Here is a 16,014-nt window from a genome sequence, read left to right as displayed (position 1 = left end):
ACAAATGTTCGGAAAAAATAACGGAAAATAAGGTTAATTCTGATCTTACAATTTCTACAAGCACACACCCGAGGTGTGCGAAAGTCAATGTTTCGCAAGTCTCAAGCCTTTAGTTCCATGTCTCAAAAGTTCCAGTCCAGGTCAAGACAGACAGTTCAAGTCAAAAGTCATAGGCTTGACATTTTTGAGTCATAAACAATATTTAGTGTTTATCAAATAAAGAGTAACGATACGGGGACACTATTAACACTGCAGAGCACTGAGGAAGAAAGTGCAGAATACATAATTTATTGGTGAAAACAGGTATAAAAATGGGCTACACTGGTATTTTTTCTCATATATTTGTGTCTGTTAACTTTCCCCAAGTTTTTACTTTGTCCTTCCCAACATCATAAAATACAAAAACAAAAATCTTACAAAATTTGCAGGTACGTGCTGTCATCGGAGAACAATAACATGTGATATTGAATCCATGAACATGTATAAAAAGTGGTGACAATCTAATTCACGCTAGCATATTTTAAATGACTGTCTTCTCACAGGAAATCCAGTATACTGACATTGACTATATGGAGGATAAGAAGGACTTCACCTATGACAAAGTCAAGTTCAGTGAGCTGCCTCAGTTCGCTGACTATCTTCACGAGAAGGGACAGAAATACATCCTCATTCTGGTAGGAAAATTGCACTCAATGTAATATGGAAATGGTATCAACTGTATTGAAATACACAAATACACGACCAGAAATATCTTAGTTGGGAAGGTTGGTAAAATGAGCAAACAACAGAGATAATATGTGATCGATGAAGCATACGAGTTCACTGATACTGACAACAAAAAGAGAATTTTTTTTGTCTGTTTTTGTATTTGATTTTGTGTAGGAATTCCTTCTCACTAATTCACTAGTCATTAATTAAACAATTAAATGTCAAGTATAATAACAGTTATAAGTGTTCTGACTATGATAACATGCTTATGTGAAAACCAATTTCTCCTGTTTTTATATGCCATTCTTCACCAAACGTATTATGTTTAATGGTATGATTACCCTTACAAGTGTGTGTCTGTTTCCCCAAGGATCCTGCAATAGCCACCAGTAAGAGGGTTGGGGATGCCCCATATGAGTCCTTTGATCGCGGGACTGAGAAGAATGCATGGGTCACTGAATCAGATGGGAAAACTCCTCTACTGGGAGAGGTGAGACAAATGAATGCTTGGACATTAAACGTTTAGTGGGCCTGTAATTGGGGTCTTATCTGCATTCAATACTAATATTATGCTCACTTTAACAGTCACATAGATTAGGAGGTCATTAAGATACATTGCTCTTTGTTCCGTATACAAACACAACCTAAACAAAGGGCATTGGTATGAGACAATGTGTGTACTGTATGTAGAGTTCTTCATTGTATCTCCAAGTACTGGGCTGCATGGTGTGTGTGTGGTTAATACGGAGGCCACAAAGTAGTTTGATTCCCTGCTCAGTCATCTCTGTGGAGTTTGCATGTTCTCCCTGTGCATACCTGGGTTTTCCAACTTCCTCCCACATTCCAAAAATGTTAATTGGCGACTCCAAATTGTCCATAGGTATAAATGTGAGTGTGAATGGTTGTTTGTCTATATGTGCCCTGTGATTGGCTGGCGACCAGTCAAGGGTGTACCCCGCCTCTTGCCGGAAGACAGCTGGGATAGGATCCACCATGCCCGTGACCCTCGTGAGGATAAGCGGTATAGAAAATGAATGGATTTCCAAGTTCAGTTAGAAAGCCTCACTGTTCCTGCCCCATATTTGCACACTTGGAAAAATTACAGCACTCCTGAGCAGGATTTTTAGCAAATATTGTCAAAAGCAGAGTATTTTCCTTAACCTTCAGTGTACCAACAGTAAATGCCTTATTTTGTGGCATAGATAACCAAAGGACAATCATAGTTCATTCATTCAATCATTTTCTACCGCTTATCCTCATGACGGTCGAGGGGGTGCTGGAGCCTATCCCAGCTGTCTTCGAGCGAGAGGCGGGGTACACCCTGGACTGGTGGCCAGCCAATCACAGGGCACATATAGACAAACAACCATTCACACTCACATTCATACCTATGGACAATTTGGAGTCACCAATTAACCTAGCATGTTTTTGGAATGTGGGAGGAAACCGGAGTACCCGGAGAAAACCCACACATGCACGGGGAGAACATGCAAACTCCACACAGAGATAGCCGAGGGTGGAATTGAACCCCCGTTTCCTACAATCATAGTTCTCTACCTAAAAGCCTACACAAATTATTTTTAGTAAAACAACAAACCTAAGAACAAAACTCATCTTCCGTATAAAATGCTAACTTAAAAAACATTGATAATTCAGATCTCCAATACGTGAAATCTAAGAGTGCTGGTCATCAGAATGATCTAGTGGCTCACACTGTTGCCCCACTCTGGGTTGTGACCGAGCACAGGCTAAACCACATAGTAAATGGATAGATGGATTAAATGTGTACTGAAAGTCTGTAGACTGTTTTGAGCCTCCGTATTAAATAATAGGTCACCAATTAAATAAGAGTATTTGCACTAACGCAGATGTCAGGGTGACTCGTTGGTCCCAATTTCCATCAAACCATAACACTCTCTAATGGAAGTTCAAGCCCCTGGAGTGCTATTTTTTCTCTTTCTGCCCGCACAGCTTGTATTTAAAAGGCTCTCTCCTGCTGTGAAGGTTGGATATGTGAGGGATAAACTTGTGCTGGTCTTATGCTTTTACAGCCTTGTTTTGATTATGCACGCGATTAGGTCCAATCCCAGTGCTAATCGCCTTTTCATGCTGCTTATAACAGGTCAAACATATGCATTGATTCCACATTAGTATTTAATCTTAAAATGTTCTGCATCACTGCATCACAAATTAAGTGTGTACTCAAGAGAGAGAAAGAAAGATAGCACTTTATGTGCAATTGTGCCTTGCTGTTTGTTGATTATGTCCGTGCAGGCTTTTATCTGTGATGATTATGGAGGCTTGTTTATTTTCATTTGAATGTATATGTTGTAATTATGAGAGTTGTGGGCTTCTTTCTAAAACGCTGCATTGGCTTTGCTGCTGAAAAGACGACAAGACGTTTTTTGAAAGTACAGTTGTCACTCGTCACAAATTTCACAGCTTCACTCTATCACGTTTTTTTCACAAATATATTAATTAATAAATCACGCTGTTTCGAGGTTGAGTACAGACGATTTTTAGTACAAAATACGTTTAATTAAGCAAATATATATATTGCCTAAATTAAGAATTTTCAAGCATACAAGCAAATGGCTAAATTAACTAAAATCCAAATGCAAGGCATTCAAAAGGTGCATTCAAAGACCTGGAAGATATGCAGTATTCTATTCTGGTTACTAGGTGTCAGTAGAATAATTGTAGTAATCGTGAGACGGATCAGATTTTTATTTCAGTCTTGAAATACCTCACAACAGGCACAAATATTCAACAAATATAACAAAAACACTGGCTACTTTAACCCTCTCAAAGCTGAAACTCAACTCAAACCCTCAACGTCACTTTCTGTCCAACAACTTTCAACACATTTATAGTAACACGCACAAGCACACGTCTTATTTATGTCTTATTTTGTGTATTATGTTGGGTATTTTGGGTACTTTCGAATATAACTAAAGGGGTGTAATTTCATGTAAAGAGGGTTAAAACTGTATTTAGAAGGAAACAGGTTTTCGATGCTCTAGCTACCAAGATATTCCATTTCTAAATAAGGAAATTCACGTATCACTGTCGAGTCTAGAAACAACCGGGGATTACTGTCATTGTATATTACATTTTCTGCGTTACTTTCACCAAAACAATAACTGAATTCTTACAAATGACATTTAACTTTAATATTAAGATGGCTTTTAACTCAACAACATTGACAAAACAAAACATTATATGTGATGCTAGTCTTAATAGGGAATCTGTTTACATTTTTCTGTGTACATTTTGTGCAGAGCTCCTCCATTTTCAAGGACTAAATAGCATAGTGATTTTGTTTTTTGACTGACTGACTCACAATGAATTGTACAATTGTGATCCCTATATGATGGAATTTTCATTTTGTAGTTTAAGACACAAAAATTGCTCCTGTTCATTCCAAACTATTTCTACTTCTCTCAGGTCTGGCCAGGCGAGACAGTATTTCCAGACTACACTAGCCAGAATTGCATCGACTGGTGGGTTGATGAGTATGAACGATTCTATCAGGAGATCAAACATGATGCCCTTTGGATAGTGAGTTGTTTTTTTTTTAGTATAACAATATTGACAATATACATACCGTATTTGACGAACTATAAGTCACACTTTTTTTCATAGGTTGGCTGTTCCTACGACTTATACTCCTAGTCCTTTACAATTCAATATTTAAACCGTCAATGTTAGACAACTGAGACAACTGAGAACTGCAGAACACAAATGCCACCCCCCCAAAAAAAATCATATTATATATTGCAGCTGAAAACAGTAATCGAGCAGGAAAGAGAACATTTGTAGTAAGTGAGAAACTTGTTAGGGCCTGGCACAAGAAGAAAACGAACAGTTACTGTACTTAAAACTGTTTGTTATGTTACATAAACACTGGACACCTTTTCTGTTTATGTTTATTTTTTATGTAGCTGAATAACCATTGTGCTAGCATATCTTACACCTATTCAGCCTGTTCAGCCTCTATTCTTTTATTAATGTTAGAACTTGCCTTCCAAGATAACATAATGTCTGTTTTAGTCAAGTAGTTAACAAAATAAATTACCCCCCAAAAATGTGACTTATACTCCAGTGCGACTTATGTATGTTTTTTTTTTCTAATTATGCATTTTTGGTCTTGTGCAACTTATAGTCCTGAAAATACGGTATTTGTATCATGCCATTTATAATTGTAATGATTCATTACATTTGAGCTAGATTGAATACATTCGACTTGTCTTGGTTGTAGGACATGAATGAGGTGGCTAATTTCAAGAAAGGATCAACTAAGGGATGTGCTGATAACAACCTCAACTATCCTCCGTACACTCCAAGTAACACATTATATTCAACTTCATCAAATACTTCAAATATGTGTCCTTGTCTTGGTGATGTGAAGTGTATGGCACTCTATGAACCATTTAGTACATACAATACCTGTAATGTAAATAACTTTCATTGAGTACAAATGGTATGCTCAAATAAGTCAATGAGCAAAATATATCTGTCTAAATTTGTGAGGAACAAATGTTTATTACTGATAATTCACTCACATCATGTCTGTATAACTTCATAACTAGAGAAAACAGCATTTTGATAACCCTTAGTCCTTTTTTTTTACCTTCACCACCCTTCCTCTCCAACTGTGGCCTAGAGATGTTTTTGTTTGTGTGTTTTTACTAAATGCTGTTACTTTTTTTACCATCCTCTTTGTACTTACTATAATCCTTTCCACCAACAGAAATTCTGGATAAAGTGATGTACAGTAAGACTCTGTGTATGGATGCCAAGCAGGCCTGGGGGAACCACTATGATGCCCACAGTCTCTATGGCTACTCAATGGTGCTGGCTACTGAAAAGTGAGTACGGAATTAGTGTTGGAAGTATTTTGCCAACATGTGCTTTGGAAGCCAACTTGCTGACATTCATTTAATGTTAAGAGAAATTAGAAGGAAAAAAATATGCAACAGAATTTCAAAAATATTAGCTTGCACATGTCGTTGTTTTTTTGGTAATTTAGACACTAGAATTAATGAGAGGGAAAAAAGACCCCAGACAAATGTGATGATTCAGTGAAGCATATTGACTTTAAAATTATGGGTCCCATTTCTTAACTGTAGAATATACCTTTAATTAGCTCTCAAAGTTTGTTAAAAGATTTTGCATCTGGGTCAGCACTGGAGTGAACCAATTAGGAGTCATCAATGTAACTGGATTGTAGTAATAAATATACCTCATAAAACTGGCTTAGATTATAGTGTGTCTATCGTTTACAAATGCGCCCAAAACGCCTAAACGCTCCACACACAGAAATAATATATAACAAAAACACACCATAAAACACATGCAACAGGAAAATAAATAAATTGAAAAATGCTGTAATTGCATCAACGGTGTATGACCAAAAACAAATAAAAAAGAAAAATGCTGAACATGCCAACAATTTTCCACTGCACAGAATGCTTTCTGGATCTTCTAGATTCTGCAGCTCTTTCTGCAGTGTTTCCAAACAGGCTGTTTATTCATCATCATTTGTGTTTGTGTGTCTTATACTGACAACTCTTTTATTACATATTCTCTCCTGTCCTTTGGCCCTTTTTTAATGTTTTCAACCTTTTGCTGTTTCTCCTTGTTCCACAGAGCTCTGCAGCATGTGTTTGGAAGGAACCGTACTCTGATGCTGACCCGCTCCTCCTTTCCAGGTGTGGGAAAATATTCGGGTCACTGGCTGGGGGACAATGCTGCCAACTGGAACGACATAAAATGGGCCATTCCTGGCATGCTTGAGTTTGGTCTGTTTGGGATTCCTTATGTGAGTTTTCTCTGAAGGGCGAATACTGCTCTTATGGTGTTTTAAGTATGGGCTGCCTTATGATATGATAGAAACCTGTGAATCTCCAGGGGACTAGAAACAAGTAGAACACATTTATGCACAGCAATGGGCCTCATTTTTATGTAATTATTATTTCGACAATATGTATTTTTTATATATTATTGTAATTGTCATCATCAAATAATGAAGGGTGAACTAGGCTTATTTGGCACAGGAAGTAATGAGCCCATGACGCTGCTTATGTGACTTATCATGACATCAATCAATCATGACATATTAATAACAAAATTAGAAAGGTACGGAATGAGAGGATTACTTTTGAACTGCATCAAAAGCTACTGAGCTAACAGGAAGCAATATGTAAAGCTAAGAGAACACATTAATGCAAGTTTAAATATTATGTGTGGAGTACCCCAGGGGTCAATACTTGGACCAAAACTGTTCGTCTTGTACATCAATGACATTTGCAAAGTCACGAAAGACTTAAAGCTGGTATTATTTGCGAATGATATCACTGCCTTTTTTCCGGAAGAAGCACAGACAAAAAATCATTAAAAAGGTCAGAAGAATTTGTCATATTACATGAATGGTTTGATTATAATAGGTTGTCCTTGAACCTAAGTAAAGCTAAAATCATGCTGTTTGGTACCAGTAGAAAACACACGTACGGGCAAGTACAAAAACACACACACTCACAAAATCATACAAATAACAAATATAACAGTAACATATTGAAAAGTAAGAGATGGAGGGGTAGGATTTAATAAGCTTTGCTTCTTCCTACTCCTTTTGGACATGTGCAACTGTGAATTGATTGTGTGATGCATTCCATTGTAATCTGATGCATGTTCAAATAAAATTAAACCACTACCATTACCATTTTCCTCTTGATAAGAAAAAAAACAACATGTAGCTGTAATTGAAGTACAATCCAAGTACAACTAACTGTGAACCCTGCTAGCAGAGTAATGGACATAACAAGAAGTTATGTTTACACATCACAGAGGCTGAGCCAGAGGCAATAAAAATGATTTGATGCATGTTTCATTTTAGTTTCGCAAGTGTTCAGACATACAAGTGTGCTTGTATGAGATCCATGAAAAGACAGAAAGAACACCGGTTCTCACCTTTGACACACACACACACACACACACACACACACACACATACATGGTTCGCGATGCGACTATAAACAGACAAAGAGAGAAAGTAAGGGAGAGAACTGGAATTTAGATCGATTCCCTCCCACTGAGTTTGTTGCAAAATGTGACCAAGAGTAAACAATTGAAAGCAAGAAGTCTCTAAGGAATGGCCTTTGACTGAAAGACTTACATTGTACAATCATTGTAAATAAAGATCACAGTAAATAAAGATCTACTGTCTGTCAATACCTGAGCTGACATCAAACCACAAACATGTAGCCTGTTTAAAACATAACTATCCTATTTTCCCACTTTTATTTTACACAGCTTTAATACTACAATACACATAATCTGTTGTCAGTAATGTCAAGTTTTTGTCCCTTTATATGCTTCAGATTGGAGCTGACATCTGTGGATTTTTTGATGACTGCAGTGAAGAGTTATGTCGTCGCTGGATGCAAGTCGGGGCTTTCTATCCCTTCAGCCGTAACCACAATGCTCAGGGCTACCGGGTACGTGTCAATTCAATATGTGCTATATAGCTTCAATGCAATGGTGTGGAAGATAATGAAATATAGAGGCGAGCTGGTCATTGATTGACCATTGTACTGCTGCGGCTTAAAAGCAATCGCTCATCAATCTCAGGGAAAAAAAAAGTATAATGAAACTTTGGTCAAAAGGTGAAAACCATTTTTCCCATGGAAATTGAATTATTCAGTTCCAAGGTCAAACTGTTGCCACGATAAAATCTTTATTAACTGTACAGGCAGTGTTTTAAGTAATATTAACAATACTATCTTTAAGCGTGATAACGCTACAAAATAATAGTATTCCAAGATAATAGTCATCCAAATATAATTTAATTCATGAGTTACAGTTTTTGTGATGGCGAAGTTTGGGTTTTTATAAGATTCAAACTGGATGTTGATGGATAGATCAATGTTTTTCAGACGTTTCCTTCATTACTCATACTTGTATTTATACAGATGTCTCTCAGATGTATTTACTCATGTTGTTCTAGCTAATGTCTGTGGCTGAAGACTTTGAATATGCCGCCATATAACACTGTCTAAATACTGTTTATAGATAGAGGTAGACAGAATCGTTAAACGGCATTAACAAGACAGAGCCTTTACCTTTTTTATCCCTGAAGAAGGGTACAGACAGTCACTTCTGAAACCAAGAATTGGCCCCACAAGGAATATTCGTGTAGATTTTACTTTGAGAATTTACCCCGAATTTAAGATGAAGTGGTAAGTAGTTATGAATCAGCTTGATTATGACTTGAATTTCACAAACAGAACAATGTTTAATGCCACAGAGTCATGGGAAAACGACCCAATGAGCCAAAAGCGTTGTTTTTATTGACATCAAACACTGATTATTCCAGATGAGAACAAATGACTGGGGAGAAAAATCAGACCCTTAGTGTTGAACAGCATGAAAATGAAGGCTCCGGCAGTAGACATGTGGCATTTCCATGCTCATCAGCGTTACAAAGATAGAATGGTTATAAATGGAATCTGTGTATGTGTGTGTGTGTGTGTGTATGTGTGTGTGTGTGCACCAGAAAAAGGGTTTTACAATATTTGCTATAGGATAGGGAGATGAACATGGTGAATTTGAAAAACTATTTTGACAAAATGAGACACCTAATACAGCATGTGAGCGTTGCTTAAAGCAAATCATGGTTCTCAAACTCTGGCTCTGTAAATCAACATACACACACTCATACACACTTGCGATCAGAGGTAGCAAAAGTGGATTAGCTGAGAAAAGAACGACAGACAGACAACACAACGTTACCACAAGAAGTTCCATTTTCAGTGTCGATAGCCACATTAAGCTCATTGATGGTAAAATGTGCCAAAACTGCACAAATTCTAATGTGTGATTATCATACCACTAAGCCACTATAGCCCAGTTTTAAACCCTACATTATGCCAAAATACACCTTCCATGGACCTGCATTTGCTTTCAAAGAAACACCCCCAAAAAACAGAAGTGTCAGGCTTTTGCTCATCAACTCAATCCCTGTAATCGATGTTGTCTGCAGCCTCAGGATCCAGCTGCATATGGCGCAGGCTCAACCCTGGTGGAGAGCTCCAAACACTACCTGAGGATTCGTTACACACTGCTGCCATACCTCTACACACTCTTCTTCAAAGCCAGCACCACAGGGGAGACCGTTGTGCGTCCCCTGATGCATGAGTAAGTCTTTCTGAATATTGTGAGTATACTGCCAAAATCTCGAGACACAAGTGCCATGTTTTTTTTAAGGTATTTCAAGGGAAATACCTTTTTCATTCATCAGACTGTTTTTATAGTTTTACTTTTTTGTTTTACATAATAATTACAATAATAATATAACTGTATATCAATGCCAGTATTGTGTTTAGGAGTGGTCACATTATATTAGTTTTTATTATATTGTATTATTTATTATTATATTGTATTATTTATTATTGTATTATTTATTATTATATTATGAATTCATTCATTTTCTACCGCTTTTCCTCACGAGGGCCGCGGGGGTGCTGGAGCCTATCCCAGCTGTCTTTGGGCGAGAGGCGGGGTACACCCTGGACTGGTGGCCAACCAATCACAGGGCACATATAGACAAACAACAATTCACACTCACATTCATACCTATGGACAATTTGGAGTCGCCAATTAACCTTTTTGGAATGTGGGAGGAAGTTGGAAAACCCAGGCATACACAGGGAGAACATGCAAACTCCACACAGAGATGGCCGAGGGTGGAATTGAACCCTGGTTTCCTAGCTGTGAGGTCTGCGCGCTAACCACACGACCGCCGTGCCGCCCTATTATTCATTCATTCATTCATTTTCTACCGCTTTTTCCTCACAAGGGTCGCGGGGGTGCTGGAGCCTATCCCAGCTGTCTTTGGGCGAGAAGCGGGGTACACCCTGGACTGGTCGCCAGCCAGTCACAGGGCACATATAGACAAACAACCATTCACACTCACATTCATACCTATGGACAATTTGGAGTCGCCAATTAACCTAGCATGTTTTTGGAATGTGGGAGGAAACCGGAGTACCAGGAGAAAACCCACACAAGCACGGGGAGAACATGCAAACTCCACACAGAGATGGCCGAGGGTGGAATTGAACCTTGGTTTCCTAGCTGTGAGGTCTGCACGCTAACCACACGACCGCCGTGCCGCTCTATTATTTTATTTTATTATATTATTTTAAAATATTATTTTTTTATTTTATACTTTGTTAAGCTTATGTAATTGACATTTCTTTGGTCACTGTCCCTCCTAAGGTTCTATTCCGACAAAGCCACCTGGGATGTTGACCGTCAGTTTCTGTGGGGGAAATACCTAATGATCACGCCTGTACTCGACCCGGTCAGTTGGCACACACAAACTATTCCTAAACACACCATTAAGTACTACAATCCACCCTTTATGAGATCCAAATGTACTACTTGATTTGTTACATGCAATATGTGATACGCAGATGGGATGATCAGTTATCTGACACACACATAGTACATCCTCTGACCTCCACAGGGAAAACATGACATGGGGCTTTCTTTGTTGCCCTCTCCTTTTCTCACCCCTCGTTCCTCCACTTTCATACCCAGCCTCTTTTCTCTCAGCTATAATGAGAGCACTGACCTCATTACAAGCAGATTAGGAGCGTAGATGGAAGTGTGTGTCTGTGTGTGTAAGGGCTAAGTTTCCTGTAAATGTGTGTGTCTGCACATGCATGTCTGTGCGGGACGATGTAACAATTTCGGTCATGTCAAAGTGCCCTGATTAAGCAATTTAGCATGGCCCCTTGTGAATTACGGAATAGTGGAAAATAAATTAGATCCAAAGTGCGAATGAAGTTACTTCAGAGTGTAAAAGTTGAGAATACTTGAAGGTGGAGCTTACAGGGATTTATGGAAGTAGCAGCCATGACATGTTTGAGCTAAAACCAATGCAGGTGATCCTCAGGGTACGGTGTTTTGTGTGGTTCCAGGAGGTGTCATGAGACACTCAGTTCACAAGATGAGACGATACCTGATATTGGGTCTACAAGAACAGGACACAATTTTAGCATTACTATTATGAAAAGTACACTGAAGCAATATTAAAAATGTATGTAAAAATACAGAGACAATGAATGCTTTAAGGTGCTGAAACCAATGCACTCTCTTCCTGCTTGTTTGGAAGTTGGGAGATGAGGAAAACGGACATGCATACAAATAGCAATATATTGAGACTGGTAAATGACCAAATAGTAAGGGTAAACCCCATTTACCAAAATTTGTTAATTTTAATTTTAATTCATTGCGTGATTAAATTATTTCTAATCATCGTAGGCCTAGTACCCAAGAGGCATTTTTATTGTTTTAGAGTTTTCAGTGTGATTGACTTGGGAGTTAATTTCAGTGTAATTTGGTATAACATCCAATTTACACCACAACTCGACAAGGAATGGAACCCATGTGTAACCACCTGTTGAATCAAAATAAATGTTTGAAAAAGCAAAGGGCATCGTATTTTCTAGGGAACTTTGAAAAGGTCACGGATGCAACAGATGCACTGATCAACTCCGACATTATCACAGTGAAATCAGTCCATAAGGACATGGCCAAGGTTTGAGACATACTGGGGAGTGCAGAACAAAATGTCAAGTTGATGACTGGTTCCTGGACAGTTGCCAGTTCTCTTCCTGAGCACTACGGAAGAAATTCCATGAGGCATGCAAAAGAATGGGAATCATTATTGCATCTCATGTAAAAGATAGGGTGAGGAGCTTGGTCATCCTGGAGGAGCTCAGAGTCCGAATGGAATGGAATGAAAATCTAATGTTCTAGACGTGCTTGGGGTCTTGATGTTCATTAGTAGCAACAGAAGAAGGATCTTGTGTAAATGGGAGTTTTTCCTTCCTTGTGCATTTACATTTTTTTATGTAATCCCAGGATCAGTCTGGTTTTGCTGTATGCCGTACATCAGTGGCACAGTGAGCACGGCACAGTGAGTCTTCCCTTGGAGAACATAAAACAGCTTCGGCTTTCCATACTCTCCAAAAAACTGGATCATATTTTCATATATTTTTACTCATCCCATACTTTACTCAAAATCAATGTATTCAGTTTTTGACTTCACTTAAATAGGCTTTTTAGGTTTCATTTTTTAAGCTTCTGTGCCTCTCCTGGAGTCTCTAGGCACTCCCAAGGGAGGCCCAATTCACACTTTGAAAACCCTGTATATAATTTGTATCCAAATTAGAAAGGTTCATTGTTCCACTCGGATGATATCTAATTCATATGCTTTTTTGGTTATATTAGTCATATATGGCCTGTCAGTGGGTCTCATTGTGTAACAAATACCGCACATGTACCACAATGCTTAGTGGTAAGAGGTAATAGCTAAAAAAAAAAAAAGCCATATTCTTGCATTTATGGCAAAAGCTTCCACTGCTAAGCAGTTCCTGTCTCTGTCGTCTTTACATCTCACCAGGCAAACCAGCAAAGCAGCTGCACCCGTCACAGCCACTCAGTAGCTTCAACTGGTAAAGGAGTAATAGGCAGTGACTACATAATGTACAGTGACAGACCATCTTCTCCATTCACTATCTGCAGAGCGTCATTGTAATCAGCCAGTGTATTATACCCCTGTCAGAGTGACTCACCTACTAAACTGTTATTACATGGGGGGAATGCAAATGCACAAGTTCATAATAAGATCCGGATAGGGTAGGATGCCGGTGATGAAGTCATCAAAAGACCAAATGTTCTTTTGTTTTAACCCTTCATCTTCTTACCTTATGAACAATTTTTGCTTGAATGTCTCATCTTTCTATATTCGTCACTACATCCATCTGCCGACCCTTTATTCTAATGAAGCTGGAGCTCTACCATTCAGATCAGTAGACACGCAGACCTTGATCTCTCACCATCATCCCCTCCGGTCACCATCGAGAGCCTTATTCTGCTGATTTCTCATTTTTGTTTTCAGTTCATATACTTTCATTAAATTTTGGCTTCATTTCTCATTTTGATTATTCTAATCATCTGCTGTCTTTCTTGTGATCCTTTTTCCACTTTACTTGGGATCTCACTGTCTGGACTGCCTTATTGTCTTTCTCACCTCTCCGGTCTGATTGTACTATAGCCTACATGGGCATTAAACCATGGTCTACCTTATACTATAGCTTAAAGAGCTTTCTTTGATAGTGTAAGTGTGGAGTGGGGTGGCGTGCCTTACTAATCCTAGCAACCGTATGAAGCCTTGCTATTTTCACCCAATTGTAGGTATGGGTGCCGAAAACAGTACTTTTATAGGCACAGACCGAATTTGTCAGTAATACCAAGCACCAATTCATGTGAAGTCAAAAGGCACTATGTTTCAGTACCAAAACAGCATTCATATGTCCCTTTAACACGTAACATGATGCATGGACACATATTATTATTAGCAGTCATTATTTTTATTTTATTTTATTTTATTTTATTTTATTTTATTTTATTTTATTTTATTTTATTTTATTTTATTTTATTTTATTTTATTTTATTTTATTTTATTTTATTTTATTTTATTTTATTTTATTTTATTTTATTTTATTTTATACCAAAACAAAACAAACTATAAAAATGTCTATACCCAGATATCAGATATCATACAACAATGGTACCCGTCCTGATACATTCATCAGAGAGTGCTTGATGCCTTTGCACTCATTGATTTCATAAGTGACGCATATTAAGGCTTTTGCGAGTGTAAACATCATGTGATGTGCTTCGTTTGTTCCTGTGGATTGAGAATATGAAATGATTAGATAGTTAACAGACTATAACCCTTCCACCCTGTTTTTAACATGGTTTTTTAACAGATTACAAAATATAGCGTACCACAAAAGAAAGAAAAAAAGTGAAGTGCATTTGATGGGCAGGCTGGGTCTTCACTGCTGACATATTGCATTTAATATTTTTCTTTGAGATGGACTTGTGGCTCCTTCAGTCAATGCTGTCCCTGTCTTTATGTACTCTCTTCCTCCCTGTCACAAAGAGCAGGGATCTGACAACGCTATCAAAGGGCTTGTGCTCTTCTATTGATTGCTCTTGTCTGCCCACCACCTTAAGACATCAAAAAGCTGTCACCAGTTGTCACTTGATATGGTCTTTCCCATCGTAGTTTGTATCATACTGCTGTGGACTTAAACACGCTCGTTCCTCTCCGCTTTACAGTTAAAATTTTGTGGCTTCACCCTTATAATTGTTTTTTGAAAAACATATTAATTAATAAATCATACTGTTATGTGGTTGAATAAAGCCCATTATTAGTTAAAAAAAAAAGTTAAGAATGAGCTGCCCCCAAAGTCAAATCAGTTACTTGACTTTGTGTTTTTTTTACATTAAGATCAGTTAAACTTGCTGACTCAAATTGTTGCCACTATGAAACATTAAAATAATTATAATAACTGATAAACACATGCAAATATTATCACTGTTGTATGACTTTTGATGCATATTTATCCCAAGATTTTTTTTGAATTTTTTTTGAATTAATATTTGTTTTTGAAATTTGTATAACAAACTTTTTTTTTTAACTACAGGGTGTGTCTATGTTGAGGGCATATATCCCGGATGCTTTGTGGTATGACTACGAGACGGTAAGAGTTTCATTGTCACTTTTCCACTGATTCCAGACTAATTATTTTCATGGATTGACTGCCAAACTGTTGTTTGAAGTGTGCAATTAATCAAAAGGTACAGATATACACACATGTAAATTTTGTCTCTAGTAAATTGGTAGAACAACATCCAGAAATTAAGAATCTTAATACATTTGATCATCTGGTATGTAATCCAAAACAGAATCAAGTCCTTTATGAATGTCAGTGGAGTCAAGCTAGCATCTCCTTGACACAGTCTTACTGAAAAGTAAACATCATAAGCTGCTTCAACAGGGGAGAGGGATCATTAATAGGCTAAACCGAGCTCCTCGCGGCTGCATCATTGCTGGATTAATTTATTGTGCCTGAATGCATCAATTGTACAGGTGCAGCCACTCAAATGGTAAATGTAGTGCTCAAGAGAATGATTGCAGTGGAGGCTTATCAGTATTAGAGGCATTAGCACACACATAGAACACAGTATCACGTGAAAGTCTTTGCCTGAAGTTCTTTGTCAGGGACTCGGAGACAAGAGAGATAAGACTGAACAAGACTGGAGACAAAGATAGGGTGAAAGCAGGGGCACCCGCAACAGCGGAAAGACCATCTCGCTCACAGAGAGATAAAAGAGCTGTTGAGTCCCTTTGGGATCCTATTTGGACGTCACAGTGGCGAT

General features: G+C 38.0%; 1 protein-coding gene across 1 annotated transcript in view; it reads left to right on the top strand.

Annotated features, from left to right (window-relative positions):
- si (sucrase-isomaltase) overlaps positions 1 to 16,014 on the top strand; it is a 61,710-nt gene that overhangs the window by 9,544 nt on the left and 36,152 nt on the right. The window contains exons 11-20 of the mRNA XM_058080372.1: positions 543 to 674; positions 1,079 to 1,198; positions 4,156 to 4,269; positions 4,970 to 5,054; positions 5,462 to 5,579; positions 6,361 to 6,532; positions 8,091 to 8,207; positions 9,752 to 9,906; positions 10,990 to 11,074; positions 15,279 to 15,335. Coding sequence (XP_057936355.1) covers positions 543 to 674; positions 1,079 to 1,198; positions 4,156 to 4,269; positions 4,970 to 5,054; positions 5,462 to 5,579; positions 6,361 to 6,532; positions 8,091 to 8,207; positions 9,752 to 9,906; positions 10,990 to 11,074; positions 15,279 to 15,335 — 1,155 coding nt within the window. The remainder of the gene's footprint in view (positions 1 to 542; positions 675 to 1,078; positions 1,199 to 4,155; positions 4,270 to 4,969; positions 5,055 to 5,461; positions 5,580 to 6,360; positions 6,533 to 8,090; positions 8,208 to 9,751; positions 9,907 to 10,989; positions 11,075 to 15,278; positions 15,336 to 16,014) is intronic.

This window comes from Doryrhamphus excisus, chromosome 8 (genome assembly GCF_030265055.1).
Source record: "Doryrhamphus excisus isolate RoL2022-K1 chromosome 8, RoL_Dexc_1.0, whole genome shotgun sequence".
In the NCBI taxonomy this organism is placed as follows: Eukaryota; Metazoa; Chordata; class Actinopteri; order Syngnathiformes; family Syngnathidae; genus Doryrhamphus; species Doryrhamphus excisus.
The sequence above is the reverse complement of the archived record's forward strand: the minus strand, read 5'-3'. Positions and strand labels throughout refer to the sequence as shown.